The sequence below is a fragment of the Chinchilla lanigera genome, unplaced genomic scaffold, assembly GCF_000276665.1.
Source record: "Chinchilla lanigera isolate Chin_1 unplaced genomic scaffold, ChiLan1.0 scaffold00065, whole genome shotgun sequence".
NCBI lineage: Eukaryota > Metazoa > Chordata > Mammalia > Rodentia > Chinchillidae > Chinchilla > Chinchilla lanigera.
Genome location: NW_004955466.1, coordinates 13,286,029 through 13,303,100, shown reverse-complemented (window position 1 = coordinate 13,303,100; position 17,072 = coordinate 13,286,029). Strand labels below are relative to the sequence as shown.

Sequence of the window (17,072 nt, the reverse complement as noted above, 5' to 3'; positions counted from 1 at the left end):
GTTTTCCTCTGAGCAGATGACTGGAATCCAATTCTGTCTCCAGGTACAGTGCATAGGAAGCTAGCAGCATAAACCACTGCGACTTCCATCTGGTTGTGAGATGGAAAGTTCGTTCTTATTTTCTCTTCCTGAATACTGATTGACATAATGTTCTATAAAATCCATTCACTGCTGACCTAATTGGAGAATAGGTCTGCACAGATTCTTCAGCAGGTTTTATGCTTTTTCATATCCTGCTGAAATGTTCAGTATATTTCCTTTTTTGTGTCACATTTGCAACACTATGGCTTTAGTTTCTTTAACTTAGTTTTTTGTTTCTCACAAATTATATCATACAAAACAGTTTAACCCAAATGTCATCTCCAGGGCTGTTGACATAGCCAGCAGGCCCTCAGCTTTGCTTATGTTTCAAGGCAGGCCACATTTCTGTGCAGAGCATATGACGCTAGCAGAGTCTCCAAGATCTTCTGCCATGCTTCCAAAGGCACTGCCTGAGGCTCTGTTTTCAGTGTAGCTGCTCCTTCACAGCAGCAGGGGCATTTGTATGACTGGTATACCCATCTGTAAGTGCCAAATGAAACGTGAAATTGTCAGCAGGACATCAAGATATGCATACAATCAGTGCTGTCCAAAAAAGAACAGGTACTTCACAGAGTCCTCTGTATGTTCAAACCTGTTTCAAAGTTATGGAAGTCCAGCCACAGTATAGCTGGCATAGCCCACATAGATAATTAGACCCATAGAGATATGGCTTCTGGAGGCTTCTCTGTGAATTCATGAACTATTCTCAGCAGTGGAAACAGATTTCCCTAACTGGGGAAATGGTAAGTACCATTGGCATAGCCATCTATCCACTCACATTTAAGAACTCACAAGTACCAGCCATAGTGGCACACACCTATAATCTCAGCTACTCAGGAGACTGAGGCATAAAGATGGCAAGTTTTATGTCAGCCTGGGTGACTTAGTGAGAACCTGTCTCAAAGTAATACTTTAAAATCTATAGGGCTGAGGATGCATGTCAATGGCAGAGCATTTGCGTAGCATACAGGAGGCCCAGGGTCCAATCCCTAGGAACACACACACACAGACACACGAATCCCTGTGCCGGACTGGAACGCACAGTGACAGCAGTTTGTGATGCTCTAGCATTCGGTGATGTGCGTGTTTGTGTCCCCTCCCCACAGCCATCGACCTGCTCTACTGGCGGGACATTAAGCAGACCGGGATCGTGTTTGGAAGCTTCCTGCTCCTGCTCTTCTCCCTGACCCAGTTCAGCGTGGTGAGTGTCGTGGCCTACCTGGCCCTGGCCGCACTCTCCGCCACCATCAGTTTCCGCATCTACAAGTCCGTGTTACAAGCTGTGCAGAAGACTGATGAGGGCCACCCTTTCAAGTGAGTGCCCGAGTCGGACTGGCCCCCGCTGCCTCCCCTGCATGCTTCCCTTGCTTCTTCCAGCCCAGGGGCCCTTGCATGGGAATCTCTGAGACCTCTTGGCATGCTCTCAGGCCTGTCTCCAGTATCTAATATTGCTTGGTCGATCCTACAAAACTTGGTTGACCTTATTCTAACACTTATTGCTGTATTAAATATTTATAGTTTAATTTTTATGAATGATAATTGCAACTCATCATATATACATACTGCTTTATAATTTAAAGAGTATCCCACCAGTGACCTAACTGTGTAAGGAAGGTAGGGCTGCCATTATAATCCCTATTTATGGATAGAAAGACTGAAGTCCCAAAGGTAAAGTGACATTCCCACCGCCACACGGCCAAGGGTAACACAGAGCCAGGACTAAGATGTTTGGATTTTGATTTCTATTCTGTCATTCTCTCTGTCTCTCTCTGGATCTCTGTCTCTGTCTCTCTGTCTCTCTTTCTCTCTCTGTCTCTCTCTCCATCTCTCAGTTTAACAGCAAAGGGCCAACCTTCTGACGGGTTGAGCCTTAGCATATGCCGGTGTGTCTCCTCTATATTTTTGCACTGGGAATATCCAATTAGAATGAACACTGGAAAGAACCAAATTATTTTAAAAGGGGTGTTCTACTAAGAGAATATATGAAACGTGGCAGAGGGCAGTGCTGTCCTGGCCAGGTGCCTCCGCCCAACCCAGCGACAGTAGAGGGACTCCAGATAGTGAGCCTGGGTGCTGGTGCACAGACCGTCTGCAGCGTCCCCTCTCCTGCTGGCTGGCCCAGAATGTGGGCTCCCTCCAGGTGTCCTGTCGTCCTGTTATGGAGGGACGGTTCTGGGCTGTAGGTGAGATGTATGGACAATGCTGCAAAGCGGCGTCTGGGCCACAGTTCGTGGAGACCGCCTCAGCATCACCCTCACTTGCCCCCATCAGCCGGCTGAGCTGAGAGCTCAGTGGCACCAGGGTCCGAAGAGGGAAGAGGATGCCCATTTGTGGGGCTTTGTGGACTAGAAGCAAGAGGCAGACTTCCTTGCCAGTCTCAGGGTGAAACACAGTTGCAGCCTGGGCTTTCCTGCCCCTCTGGTAAAGGTAAATGTGTTCTATGGTGAGGTGAGGTAATGGCATTTCTGGGCCATGGTGCAGCTACACAAGTTCCCATTCCCGGGGTGGGGCGAACAGAGAGGTGGGATGTCTTCTGCACTCCGACCAGGCCACACACTACACCCACTTCAGCGGGCCTCGCCAGGGCCCAGCGTCCACGCCTTTATCTTTGCTCGGGCCATTGGAGGCTCTGCTGTGTTCTACCACATCATTTTTACACATGCTGGGCCACCAAGGCTGTGACCAGAAGTAGGGGAGCCTTATCTCTCATCTCCCTTATTTCTTCTAACGCCCAGTTATGGGAACAAGTGTCTAACTACTGTTAGGTTAGCTACTGTACCTTCCTTTAGGAGTTAAGTTTAAAATATAAAACTTGCTTTTGGCTGTGTCATCTTTATCATCAAAAGGAGTATCTGACTTGGTACATTTTTTTGTTTGTTTGTTTGTTTTCCAGTACCGGGAATCAAACTCAGGACCTTGCGCTTGCCAGGCAGGCGCTGTGCCGCTGAGCTAAATCCCCAGCCCCATGGTACATTTTTAATCAGAACACACTATCTTAGACGAATTGCTAGTTTTGTATTTTTTATAAAGGGGACAGAAAGCTATAACATTCACAAGTAAAGCCTGATTCAGTCAGTCCAGGCTCTTACTACAAAGCTCCACTGGGTGGTTTGAACAACAGGAATTTATTTCTCACAGTGGAGGAAGCTGGGAAGGCTGAGGTCAGGCTGCCCTCTTCTTTAGGTTGCAGACTGTGATCCTCTGGTCATGTTCTCATGAGGCAGGCAGGGGACGAGAGCTTTCTGGGTCCCTTTTATAAAAGGCACTAATTCCATTCATGAGGGTCCAGCCACCTTGACTTAATCACCTCACAGAAGGCTCTACCCCACCGTGGGGAGGGACTTCAGCACAGGAATGTAGAAGCTCTTTGTAGAAAGAGCTTAGGTTGAGTTGGTTTTTAAATATTTATAGTTTATAAAGTATATTGTGTTTTCTATATTTTATATAAAATATTTGCATATGAGTCAAACTTAACCACTTGAATAAATGAATGATACCTTTACTAAAAACACCACTCACTAGAATCTATGAGTATTTTAATATGGTCCAGGTCACTTGAGTTTTCAGGGTTCCCAAGATAAACTTAGAAGTGAATTGCCCAATTCCATGAATTCTTAAGAGTTTGATGAGTGACAATAATTGTCAGCTAAGGTTTTCAGACACTCAGCTATTTAAAGCAGATAGTTCATCTCTGTGCAGTCAGGTATGGAGAATTCAGCAAATGAGCTGAGTGTGCTACAGTCTCAGCTGGTCTCACACTGCAGTGTGTGGACCGTCTCAGTGCCCCCTCGCCAGGGGGCTCCTGATTCCACACTTCCCAGTGCCCTGGAAGGACGCACCCTGCAGCCGCTGGCATAGCCCCTAGGGCGTGACACGGAGAAGAGGCGCACTCACCTGGCCCGGCTGGGGCGTCCCTCTGAGGCAGCACTGGGGTGTCTGTTCACAGGGCCTACCTGGAGCTCGAGATCAGCCTGTCACAGGAGCAAATCCAGAAGTACACGGACTGCCTGCAGCTCTATGTGAACAGCACGCTGAAGGAACTGCGGAGACTGTTCCTCGTCCAGGACCTCGTGGACTCCTTAAAAGTATGACCTGAACTTCTTTGCTGATGGTCTTGGGTTCTGTTTTCCCTGAGGTAGAGAGTAATAAACCACCGCACTGCAAAGCATACTACAGAGGTGGTAATTCGATTCTAGAGTCAGAAAACCTCTGGTAGTGTGGCATCATGGAGTTCAGCCAGTTCCCTTCAGAACTGTTTCAGAAAGGTTAGGACCCGTCTCCAAGGTTGTCCTTACTGACAGGGCGCGTGTCAAAGGAGGTCACACAGCTACTATGAGTATTTCTGTACATTTTTTTTTAACTGGATACCAGGATATCTGTTCTTAAACCATTTTCAATTCCTCAGCCAATTCCCTAAAATTAATTTTTTAAAATCTAGTTTGGGGATGCTAAAAACACATTTACTCCGTCACGGAAAGGAACTCTATCCTGTGCTAGATAGAGTCTAGCACCTGGTCCTCCAGGTGTCCTGGGCTGAGCCATTTGAAGCAGAAGGTGTCCCAACCTCACACATGGCGAGGCTTTGTTCTCAGTGCTTTCATTGGGGTTGAGGGTTTCTCTGAATAAGCTGCTTTGGCTTCCTGGAATGTACAGTCACATCCATTAAGTATCATCCAGTGAGGCCATGCATGGAGAGGGGGTGGCCGGCTGAGGGTGTGTGACTCCATGCTCCTGTATTTTGTACACACGCGCACCAAGCAGGTCATGCACCTGACTGCAGGGTGGGCTCTGGAGCAAGGGCAGGGGGAAGCCCAAGAGGTACAGGCAGGACCCAGGTGCTTCACAGGAATAATGACTCACCAAGGAGACCATGACTGGAGCGCAGAGCTTTTAGGGTACCGTAGTTTGCCAACATCTGGCCTAGACTGTTATTTCATCATGTCCCTGGAATCTTCCAACAGTGTGATCCAAAGGTTCCAAGAGACAAGCGCAACCCTGTACCGGTGATTCCATGATGGGATTTGACCACTTTATTACTTTCTCATTTTCTACTGAAATAATTTTCATTGAAATTCATTTTCTAGTGCCCCTAATTCTAATCTAAAAAATACAATTAGGAATTCTAATTAGAAAAAATGGAAATGCTAATTAGAGAAACTTTGATTCTAATCTCAACTGAGGTCAATGGTATGAGACAGTTATCGGTCAGGAATGTTCTCAGGAGCTCTGCTGATCCCTTCACTCCTCAGTTTGCAGTGCTGATGTGGCTCCTGACTTATGTTGGCGCGCTCTTCAACGGCCTGACCCTGCTTCTCATGGGTAAGGACAGATGAAAGCTGGTAGCACATCTTCCTTCACATGCTTTAGCAATGGAATGCTTTCCAAGCTATTAGGCTTTAGCTTGTTTTAGTAGATTCCTCAGGTATCCCTGAGTCCAGAGCACTTCTCTTACTGTGCCAGTTCAATTAAGGAGTATAATATATATTGCACATTAATAATGAATTTCTAAGTATGAAATTTTCTTTGTCTCCAACCGCAACTGGTTCTATTTAGCTTCTACTATATGTGTATATATACTGTAGCATGCCATATATCCATGTAGCAGCTATGGGTAGAGATTTATTTTCATCTCGGGAGGGCTCAGCCCATGCTCACAGAAATAATAACATAATATCTATAAAGGGCTCAGATTCTGTTGTTTTTCTTATGAACTTCCCTGTCTTATTCCAAATTATGTATCACACACGTGTATGTGTAATGTTATAGTGTCACCATAGGTCCATAATTTTCAGAATTTTGCTATTATACCTGCTGTTCTTGTCAATTCTTATCGGTAACTCTCAGAATTTTAATACTGTATTTATTTTTCTCCTAGCTGTGGTTTCGATGTTTACTCTACCTGTAGTGTATGTTAAGCACCAGGTAAGCTCCCTGTGGCATCAGACATTCACAATAAATTTTGACTTCATGGTGTTTGGATGTGCCTATGATCTCCTTCTCTTTGTAGGCACAGATTGACCAATACCTGGGACTTGTGAGGACTCACATAAATGCTGTCGTGGCAAAGTAAGTTACATAGTGCCGTTCATAAAAAGATGTCACTGTTTACAGGCATTTGAATGAATTAAGTAGGTGTAATCAAAAGATAGTAAAATAACATGTTAATTTATGAGCACTCACTTAATCCTATGTTCATTCTTTTCTCAATTATATTATTTAAGAAAATGAATATAAATTGTAAACTCTCAATTAAATAAATCCTTCAGTCATTTAAACCATTAAGATTATTTTTAAAACTTTAAAATGTATAATTTTTGTTCCCTAAAGTATATGTTTGCTTATTTAATTAATAGCATTACTTTTTTCTTTTTTGGAGACAAAATGTCACTATGTAATTCAAGCTAGCCTTGAACTTACTATGTAGTCCAGGCTGCCTTTAAACTCATAGCAATCCTCTTGCCTCAGCCTCCTACATACTGGGATTATAGGCATGTGTCACCACACCCAGATAATATCATTGCTTTTGAAAACCCAGGTATTGAACAGACCAGACTGTACCTCCTGGGCTACTTGATAAATTAAGAGATAAAGATTTCAGTTTTTAAAAAAAGATCTCAGCTTTATGTATCCACAGCTGACATGACCATTTAACTTGGTAGTTTTTTCTAATTTTTATGTTAGTATTTTTAGGTTTGCTTCTGTCTACAATGATAGTTTTATTTTTTATTGGTATTCAAAGCTTTGTTTTAATCAGGTTGAGCTAATTTTCTGCTACAAATACATGTTACCAAAGGAGTAGACTTCGTCAATATAACTCCATCTAGTAATCAGATACTCGTGTGGCTGGACCTAGATGATAGGGGGATGTTTTATATAGTCAAAGATATAGTAACAAAATAAACAAGACAATCACTTTAAATTCTTTGTACTAGATTGCATGTCATTAGCTATAATGCTCTCTTGATATGTATAAAATGTTTCATTTACATCATTTATATTCCTCTTAAAATTAGGAGGAACTCATCAGTTCTGGGGTAAATGTGGATCTGTAACAGATCTGCAGCACATTTCATAATGCTTGAAATTATCAGCTTGGACTCAAGTGTAACTGATATCTGATGAAAATCAACAAATGGAAGTTAAAACAGTCATTTTATGTAAGAAATGACAGCCTAGCATAGCTTGGAATTTACTGGTATCTATATCTGGGAAGCCTGTTTAAAAATACAAATTCTGAGACCCCCACAGCAGACACATAGAATTATAAATTCTAGGGTTGGTGACCTGGAATTTACATTCAATCACATTTTAAGGTGACTTTGGCAGACCAAACCATATTCAGGAATTATAGCCCAGAGCTCCAGAGTAGGAGTTTGGAACCTGCAAGATAGCTGTTCAGTTATTAAGTTATCCATTACTTTGTTTGGGGATTCTAAAAAAAAAAATCACATTTATTAATTTTTATTTGGTTGGCTGACTGGCTCCAGAAAGAGGAATAACTATTATGTTTGGATACTGCATGTAGCAAGCAGAAAGGATGGATAGGTGAATGAAATGCTCTGTCCTTGAAAAGATTTCGGCCCATTGGTACAGACAAAATTGCAAAGAAATGACTTTAAGACAAAATAAGAACTAAATACTATATGCAGATAAAATATATCCATATATACATATTTATACATATACATGCATTTGTGTATACAAGTTATTAAGGAATAAATAAGTCTCCAGCTTAGAGGGGAAAAAAAGGAACTAAATACTAAAGTCAGGGAGATAAAGAAGCAATTTTTCCTTCCTAGAGTGGGTAACGGAAAGCCACTAAGATAAGGTGGTATTTGGCCTGGGCCCTAAGGGTTGGATGAACATTCATCTGGTGGATTCTAGGAAAAATCATTGCAAGCAGAAAAAATAACCTAAGAAAAGACAAAGACCTGGTAATACAAGTAGTGTTCAGGAAGCAAGGAGTCAGGCAGTGTGTCTAAAAATCAAGTAAGAGAGCTCAACTAGAAAGAAGGCAGAAAAAGAGGCTGAGGCCTGGTGTGTGTGCTCTGAGGAGGTTGACCCTGACCTCACAGGAAATGGCTAGTCCTTGATGTGGCTGAACAGGACAGTGATGTAATCAGTATTCCATGTTGTGAAGATCAACATGACAGTATAGTAAGAGAAGAATTGAAGAAGAGAGAGATCGGAGATGTGGTAATCAGCTATGAAGCTATCATAATTCAGACAAATTGGTAAGGCCAAAAGCTGCTTAAAATGTAGAGAATATCCTGCATACATATATATGCACAATGTAGTTAAGTTACAGTTGGAAATCAAAGCTATAAAGAGAAAAAGAAAAAATATGTTGACTATGTAGATTAATACACTTAGTTCAGTTGATCTCTACTCCATGCGTTCTGGTGGCTAGGACCAAAAATGGAGGGAAAGGCTATCTTGTTTATAGAAAGGAGGGAACAGCAGCTCTTCCAAAGAGCCTGGTGTATCTGGCACAAAAGTTTGAAAGAAATTTCATGTTGGGTTCTTACTTCTCAGGGCTCTTCAACCTCTAAGATGCAGAAGAACTTGTGCGACTTTAGTAAGCAGTCAAGAACACAATCGTTGGAATCAGATAGACCAGTTTGAGTCCATTCCTTGCATTTTGGCTATATGAGTTCCTCATAAACATTGTTTATTTTTGTGAACCTGTTTTCTTATCTATAAATTGGAAATGTTAATACTTATCAATCCTTATAGAGTTGTTGGTGATTAAATGAGACAGTATCCACAACATATTCTTACTTGGGTATAGGATACAGGATATATTAGATATATCTATACTTGGGTATAGGATATAGGATATATTAGATAGTCTCATCCCCATCCTCATACTCATCCTCATCCGACTCCTGCTCAGAGATCAGTTCTAGGGGTATTGGGGTAGGCTACATCAAGATACCCTAGTGGCAGTCTTTCTTCCATACTCAATGGCCTGTCCAGGTCATTTAACCTTTCTTTATGCCAGTTTCCCAGCTCTAAAGTGGAGCTAATATCTAATAACACTTCTTAGAGTTTCAAAAATGAGAGAAAAGGGCCTCAAGTTAGGAAAGGCAAAATACATAATGTAGAGGAAATTAAAGCTTTCAGAAAGTAAGAACATAAGAAATCTGCTCTAAGTGAATATGACTCCCTGTATCCAAGTGAGTCATAGTTCGAGTAGCAAAACTGCCTGACGTTTCATGTAGAAGCTCCTTTAGTGATCTTTGATAAATCTTACAGAATGAAGGACATGCCTAAAAACTGAAATTGAACAGAAGCTATTCTGATTTTCAAATAACAACAAAGAATAAATTCTGGAGCTTATTTTTACATGAGTTAAATGCCTAATTTTAAGCAAAATTCTAGAATGTATTCACTAAAACATAGTACTCAGAGTATGTTGGGTAATGGAAAGATCCCATAGACTGCTTTGACCAGCGAGCATTCTGATTTCAGAGGGGCGTTCAGCGAGTCTCCCTGGGCCCTTACATAGGAAAATGGTGACGTACAGTCTAGGTGAAAGCACAGTTTGTAGACTATTAGGTTAAAATAATAGAGCTGCAGGACGTTCATGAAGCCATCAAATGTCGGTCTCATGTGAAATGTAGAGCCCTGACTTTGACCCCCATTACTTCTCATGACTGTGTGAACGTAAATACAATTATTAGAGTTCTAAGTGACACACAGATTGGAGCAACAGCAAACTTAGTAAAAGACAAGGCGAAGATTCACAGTGAATCAAGGGATGTTGAGTAAGCTAACATGTTGGATTGGAATCAATAAAATAAAATTAATAGGGAAAGTAAAGTACTATGCTTGGATTTTTAAAAAGTCAACTTTTTATAGACTAGGGAAAGGGTATGGATAGAACATAACCATAGTGTATGTGAATATATAATTGATTAATTGATCACAGCCAAGTATGAGTCTGCCTTAGTCACGTTCCCATTCCTGGAACACAATACCCACACCCACAACTTAAAGGAGATGTTTGTTTTGGTTCATAGTTTCAGAAGTTTCAGTCCGCAGTCAGCAGCGCCGAGGCAGAACCACACAACAGAGGGCTGCAGGGCAGGAAAGCTGCGCGTGTCGTGGTGGCCAGGAAGCCGAGAGAGGGAGGGGCCAGGGAGGGAGACGCCCCCTTCCAGGTCACGCCCCAGTGGTCAGCCTCTTCCGACCAGACCCACCTCCTGACAGCACATTTAGCTATGAACTCATCCAGTCAGCTTCCAAAAGCCCTGCCTATTTCACCTGAGGCACGTCGGGAACATCTCCATCTAAACCATAACAGAATTGGTGATCTGATGAGCCATCTTTCCAAAAGAGATGTTATAACTGAAGTATGAAGTCTAAATGGAAAGAGGCTGCAGTTGCTGTATTCTGCATTGCTCATTCCATACCTGTGTTTAATGCATTTCAGAGTTGGACATATTAAGAGATGTGTCAGTATACAAGAGTATGGCAGAAAGATGACCAAGATATTGGGGTACCAGAAATCTGAAGTCATGACCAATGAAGGGTAAACCTTACTTAAGATGATTACCCTGAGAGTGAGATGCCTTTGAAAGAATTCAATAGACATCCCCAAATATTTAGAGGCCTAACATTGTAACGCAGGTAAACATGGAAAGCCAATTGGTTGATGTAAGTCCTGCTCAGAGCTGCTTCATAGTGGTCTCTATCAATTTCTCTATTGTTTCACACAGCCACTGTCATAATCTTAAAACTTGAATCATATCACTCCCTGTGTAAAATTTGTCAATGGCTTCCCATAGCACTGAACAGAATCTACCCCTTACCCTGGGTTCCAACACCACATAGCCACTGCCCACCTCTCAGACCTCCTCTCTCCAAGCTCTGCTCCCACCAGCCATGCCCAAGCTTGAGTCTCTGCAGTGGCCAATTCATCTGCCTAAAACCTCCAGACCTCTGTCTGGAATGTGGGCTCCTTCCTGTGTGATGGGCATCTGTTTCTAGGGTCGATGGATTTAAAATAGCACTATCCACTTTACCATGGAGCCCTCTCCCTTCCTATCACAAAGCCTGATTCTGCTCTATGGAATGTGTCACTATCGGAACTTCCCTTGTCTACTTGCTGATTTCCTCTCTTCTGAATCCCTGCAAGAGAGAAAGCTCCATGAGAGCAGGCACCTCCTCCCTTCTGCTGAGCACTCATTTCCAGAATGCCACACGCTCCCAATCACAACCTGTATGGTGAGCTCATGAAGCTTTAGCTTAACACAGGAAAAGCTTCTGGTGTGAACCCATCCTCAAACCAGGCAGCCATACCACGAGTATCAGTGATTTTAGGAGCCTCAATGGAGTCTGGTCCACCCGCATGGTAAGATGAGTCTTGAAGACCAGAAAAGTTCATCAGCTGAATGAGCAACATAGCTTGGACTAAGACCCCAGTTTCTTACTTCCAGTTGTGGGTAGTTTGACCATACTGCAAGTGAACATAGGCTCTGTACCCTGGAACCAACCCTCCTCACACTTGTCTTCCTGGCATAGGAACTACACCCTCTCTTTCAGAAGTCCCCCAGAGCAGGTGGGCGGTCAGCATGTTCATCCAGCTAAACAGTTATGCTCTAAAGGGACATTCATTATCCAATGTTTACTCCCTTTTTATTGTTTCATACAAGAATGTCTAGAGACATGTATATAAATCTATGTCTTCTGAAATATTAAGCTATTTGGTCACTTAGCTATTTGAAGCAATACCTGATAAATACATGCTAAAATGATTTCATTAAGAACATTTGTAATTTCAGTTGTCTTTAATGTTGTCTTTTCAGGATCCAGGCTAAAATCCCAGGTGCCAAAAGGCACGCCGAGTAGGTGGCTGTCCCGGCGGGGACTGGACACACACAGGGATGTCTGAGTGGTAACAGCTTCCATCTTAATTGTTACTGCAAATCGATCGTTTCCCCCACACCACCATAATCTTAGAGGCAAACTTTGAAACAGCTGTTTTTAGGCTGTTCTTGTGCTCTTAGGATATTTGAGTCACTTGTGTCAAGCACTAAAGTATAGAGAAAAGTGTATTAGACGTGGTTTTTAATTTCGTGTTGCGAACAAAAGTGCATGATGGTGCGAGCCCATGTCGTCGTTCCTCCCTCGCTGCCCCCTCCTCTCCGCAGTGCTTCTTAGCTTCTCATGTCCCTGCGGCCAGGCCCTTCCTGCCGAGTGCTGACGCAATAGTGGAAGTCGCTTCTGTGTCTTTGGGTTGCTGGTTGGGTGAATCTTTAATAACACTATATAGAATTGTAGACTAATGTTTAGCGTTTTTTCCAAAACACACAATGTAAAAATTTAAAATGTCCACCATACTTACAGTAATCGGTTTTGTATAACTTAAAATAATTAAATGAATAAACCCAAAATGAACATGCAGTGCTTTTGTTGTATGGGATTGATGGGCTGATTTACATGTGTGGTAACTGAAAAGTACCAGCATGTTAACTTTATTACAATTTGTATTACTTTCTCTGTAGTTCCTAATGGACTTAATTATGGACTCTGGATATTTGCACTTATGTACTTGATACTGAATGCATAAATAAATGTTACTAAATGTAGAAAGTCCTCTGTCTTGACATGATCTTACTGGAGGCTGCCCAAACCATAAGAAGTGAAGTCACTTTAAGACACACTTGGAGAATAAAGGTACACACCCGCCTTGTCCTCTCTCCAGGAATACAGGGCCAACTTCAGCAGGGTTTATGGATCCTTTGGGTTTTTAGTATAAATCACTACAGTGAAAACTCTTCGTACTGTGTTCTGTGGATTGTAGATAGACACTTTAAACCATTTTTAAAAACATGATAGTAGTGCAAGTCCTTACATGAGCTTGTTATGTAGCACTGGCGTGAAACGATCACCTTGCTCTGAGCTCATGCCTGTGGTGATTGCTGAGCACCCACCGCGTGCTGCATGCCGCCTACGGAACAGGGTTGGGAAGCAGCGAGGACAGCTCCTGCTTCACTGTGCTGTCTTCTAACGATGGTGCTCTGCTTTTTTCTGTACATTTCAATTCAGTGTTGGAATCAAAAGTCAAAGATGAAGAGGTGAAAGTGAATGAAAGGAATAGCAGTAGGAGAAAAAGGTAGGAGGAAGAGGGCACAATTACTTGAACAAAGCTGTCTTTGTCCAGTTTTACTTGGGCGGATAAGAACTTAAGTAAGGAATTATCCTTCCATACGAAGTAATGTGAAGGTCACAAGTGCAGCCTGACACTGTGCCAATGGCGCAAGCTCCCATTTTGGTGTTGAGGCAGAGGGCTCCTGGCTACATGGAAACGCTAACCAGGCACAGGGCAGCACAAAATCACAGCCGTAGTACAAGCTCGTGCAGCAGAGGATTCTCAGGGAAGCTGAACTTTAAGGCTGGGTCCTGCCAGATAAAGAGGTTGACCCCACGAAGGAAATGCAAGCCACGGGGAGCCAGGACACGTGAGTGTGTGCATACACGGAGGACACTGTGTGATGAGTTCATTAGCGCTCTGGTATCTTACAGTGGGAATGGTAGTGCTGAGGACTGGCCGCACTAGGAAGAAACCTGAATACCTGTACTGAGGATTTAGGGCTTTATTCTTTAGATTTCAGAATCGCAGAAGATACTGGAAAGCAGAAGCATATAGGAGACTACTGTAGTATAATTCTAACAGCATACAGGTACCACCTGACTGGCCTTCTAGTGCAGCCACAGTGACAATAGAAAGGAGACACTTGCTCCTAACCCTTTACAGCAGCCTGCCATGCCAAACGCCTACCATGGAGAGGGTGCAGCCAACAGCATATGGAGAGAGAGTGCCCTGGAGCTGGTGATGGTTAGACATGGGGCTTTAAGACCAACACTGCCCTGGTAAGCACCTCCTTAGATTTTGAAGCTGGGCAGTTTACTTGCCTCACCCCAGCCCCAGTGATGTGAGCAAGAGAACATAATAACCAGGGGCCCAGGACAGCTGGGTTAAGGAGGGAAGATAGTTAGCTTAGTCTGTTTGTTCCCAAAATACAGGATTTCTCAGGTTGGTAATGGAGCTCAGTGGTACGGTACGTATGTAAGGCCCTGGGTTCAATTTTCTGCACCAAAAGAAAAACAAGAAAGAAGAGAATTTCTTTTTGCCTGTATGTTTTTCTATTTCCAACCTTTGATGTAAAATTTTTTCAATGTGGATTGAATGTGCAAAATTAACCTCAATATTGGCATTTACAGTGTTTTTCTTCCTCCTATTGGTCCCGAATTCCTTCCCCAAACAGCTGGAGGCTCTAATTAGGAAGTCTCCTTTCTGGCAGTGGTGAAGAGGTTCCTGGGGAAAGCTTCAGGCTTACCAAATGGCAGGTGTGGGTATAGATTAACAAAGGGACTATGGAACGTGGAATACTCTGTTTTTCCTAAAGGAACCACTAGGCATGGTGACAGTGGAAATGATGGGAATAATGTGCGCCCAGGGAGCAGGGAAGAAGAGGATGCAGAGCTGAGGCCCAGGGAACCCAGAGTGAGTGAGATGCTTCTGGCTGTGACCTATGGAAAGTTCTTATAGCCTGAGGATGGATGAATTAAGTAGGTAAGAGGGGGCAGAAGAGGCTGCAGTATGCTTGATGGATCATTTCAGGAATAAAAGAAGTAGAACAGTTAGTACATCTTTTTCTCTTTCCATACTCATATTAAAAGGGAGTTTGGGTTGGAGAGTATTTTTCAATCATAGCTCCTCTCAAAGTTGCAGTTCAGCTCAGAAATATAAATAAAGTTGAATAAAGGTCCACGGTTTCACCACTGCTGAAGTTGCTGGAATATGGCCGGAGAAAGGCTTCTAGGATATCTACCACGTGCATGGTGAACAGCCAGGCAGAGACCTGGGTCCGCATCTGTCTGATTCCCAGGAGGAGCACCTTGCACTGAGGCGCAGTGCTGGTCAGGGTTTCCTGCTCCTGCCCTGCACTCTTTCAGAAGCGAGGCTGCCTCAGCAGGATGGTGATTGCTAACGTAGGAACCCACTGAGAGTGTTAACCACCAGCAGGGATCTGTTGGGAGAATGCGAGGGTGTCCATGGTCTTACAGCAGGGAGACCATTTCTAAACACACAATGTTTCTGCTTAGACCTTTGTAGTTAAAGACAGAAGCACTTAAGTCCAGGCATTATGTAACAGTTCCACCACGGATAGAGGTGGAGAAGAAAGCGCAAGGCTTACAGAGCTTTATGTAATGGCTTAAGTTTATTGCACATCTCTCCTGAGCTAGAACACACGCTCATTGTGATGGGGAAAGAAAGTGAGTAACAGTGAGGCCACCACGACACTTCAGCCTATTCCAGGGGCTCGTTCACCTGGCAGAGCTGGGAATCAGTTCTCATTAACTGAAATCATAGCTAATTCGGAGTTACCTTTTAATGATAGGGATTAAGCAATAATTCTGATAGCAATTAAGCAATAATTCTGGTGTAATAAAATTACTTAGAGCCGTCCTTTATATACAACTTAATGTGATAATCTGAAATGTCCTCCAGGGTTTTTGTAGTGGTAGTGAACATCCTGTCACCATAACTGGCTTAAAAATAAAGGCGGTACGGCAGACCTTGAGGAAGTTGCCTTTTCCCCCAAGTGTTTTCCTTTTTTTTTTTTTTTTCTAATAAAGCCTAAACTGCAGAACATTTTAATCTCTATATCTTAAAAATTCTGAATATATGGAACTTTTTCTTTATCCTTTTCAGCAATATCTTAAGCATCAATTGAAGGCTCAGTTTTACAGATGGAAAAACTGAGGTATCAAGGTTACAAAGCTACCAAGTAATATTACAGAGAGATCTTTGAGGCCACTCAGCCTATAAGAACCATGATCCACGAAAACCTAAGACAGTGCTTTGGAGACTCAGAGATGACTGGGACAAAGGAAAAATATTACATCTGAGTCAGCTTTCGGAGTGGATGGACAAAACCAAAGTGGCTTCAGCAGGCAGAGAAAAATCATCTGCACTGCAGATGCTGGTTTTGAACAGATTGAAATGTGACATCCTGATGGCAGAGCTGAGTGGGAAGGTGTGGTATGGTCTACAAGACTAAAGGAGAATTGGGCAAGAGGTACGGCCTGAGAAGGAATTAAGTACATTCAGCTCTGTGTTAAGGAAGAACTTCAAGAACATGAAGAATTTTAAAGAGCATGGGGCCCAGGGTCAGTGTCCCCTTTCAGCAAACAGTAGGCAACAAGGAAGCCAGTGGTCGTAGTGAAGAAGGAAGGACCAGAGAGAGAAGGAGAATGCTGTGGACACCTTGGGGACTAGTTAGGACGTGAGTTTCTAAATAAGGTCTGGTGGTGAGTTCTGCAGGCAAGGGGATGGGGAAAATGGAGTTCAGAAATAGCCACCGGAAGATGAGGAAAAGCCAATTTAGGATTCAGGATAAAGGGATACATTATAGCTAAGATGCAAACTCACTTTTACAAAGTTTGGTGCACTGGCCCATTTTTCATTCCTGTAATGCAATACCTGAGAGTGGATATTTATAAACAAAAGAGGAGGCCTATTTTGTCCAGCTCTAGAGACAGGCAGTCCCAGTGGTTCTGGTGAAGGTCTCCAGTGTCTGCAGCACCCCATGGCAGATGGTACCTCAATGGCAGGAGCAGATGCAAGAGGAAGAGATGCCATCACTAAGAAGCCAGGGGGCAGGGCCAGTCTTACAACCTCATTTGTACCTTCTCCTCCCTCTCCTCCTCCTCCTCTTTCCATTTGCAGTGCTGAGGATTAAACCCCAGGCTTTCACAATGAGTCACATCCATAGTCCTTCATTTGTTAATTTATTTCTCATCCTGACACGGGGTCTTGCTATTTCACTAAATTGTGCAGGATAGGTTTGAATTCAAAATCCTCTGGTCTCATTCTCCCACTGTGCTGAGATGACAGGCATGTTCCACCATACCCAGCCCTGCAGTCCCATTTCTTAAAAATTCACCCCTTTAATACCATCGTGTAGAAGAGCTAG

The 17,072-nt window shown here is 43.1% G+C and overlaps 1 protein-coding gene across 1 annotated transcript in view; it reads left to right on the top strand.

Moving 5' to 3' along the window:
- Rtn1 (reticulon 1) overlaps positions 1-12,682 on the top strand; it is a gene marked incomplete in the record, with an annotated part of 163,969 nt that extends 151,287 nt beyond the window's left edge. The window contains 6 exon segments of the mRNA XM_013522002.1: positions 1,188-1,395; positions 4,028-4,166; positions 5,331-5,400; positions 5,957-6,003; positions 6,089-6,147; positions 11,895-12,682. Coding sequence (XP_013377456.1) covers positions 1,188-1,395; positions 4,028-4,166; positions 5,331-5,400; positions 5,957-6,003; positions 6,089-6,147; positions 11,895-11,937 — 566 coding nt within the window.
- Positions 12,683-17,072: the final 4,390 nt, after the last annotated feature.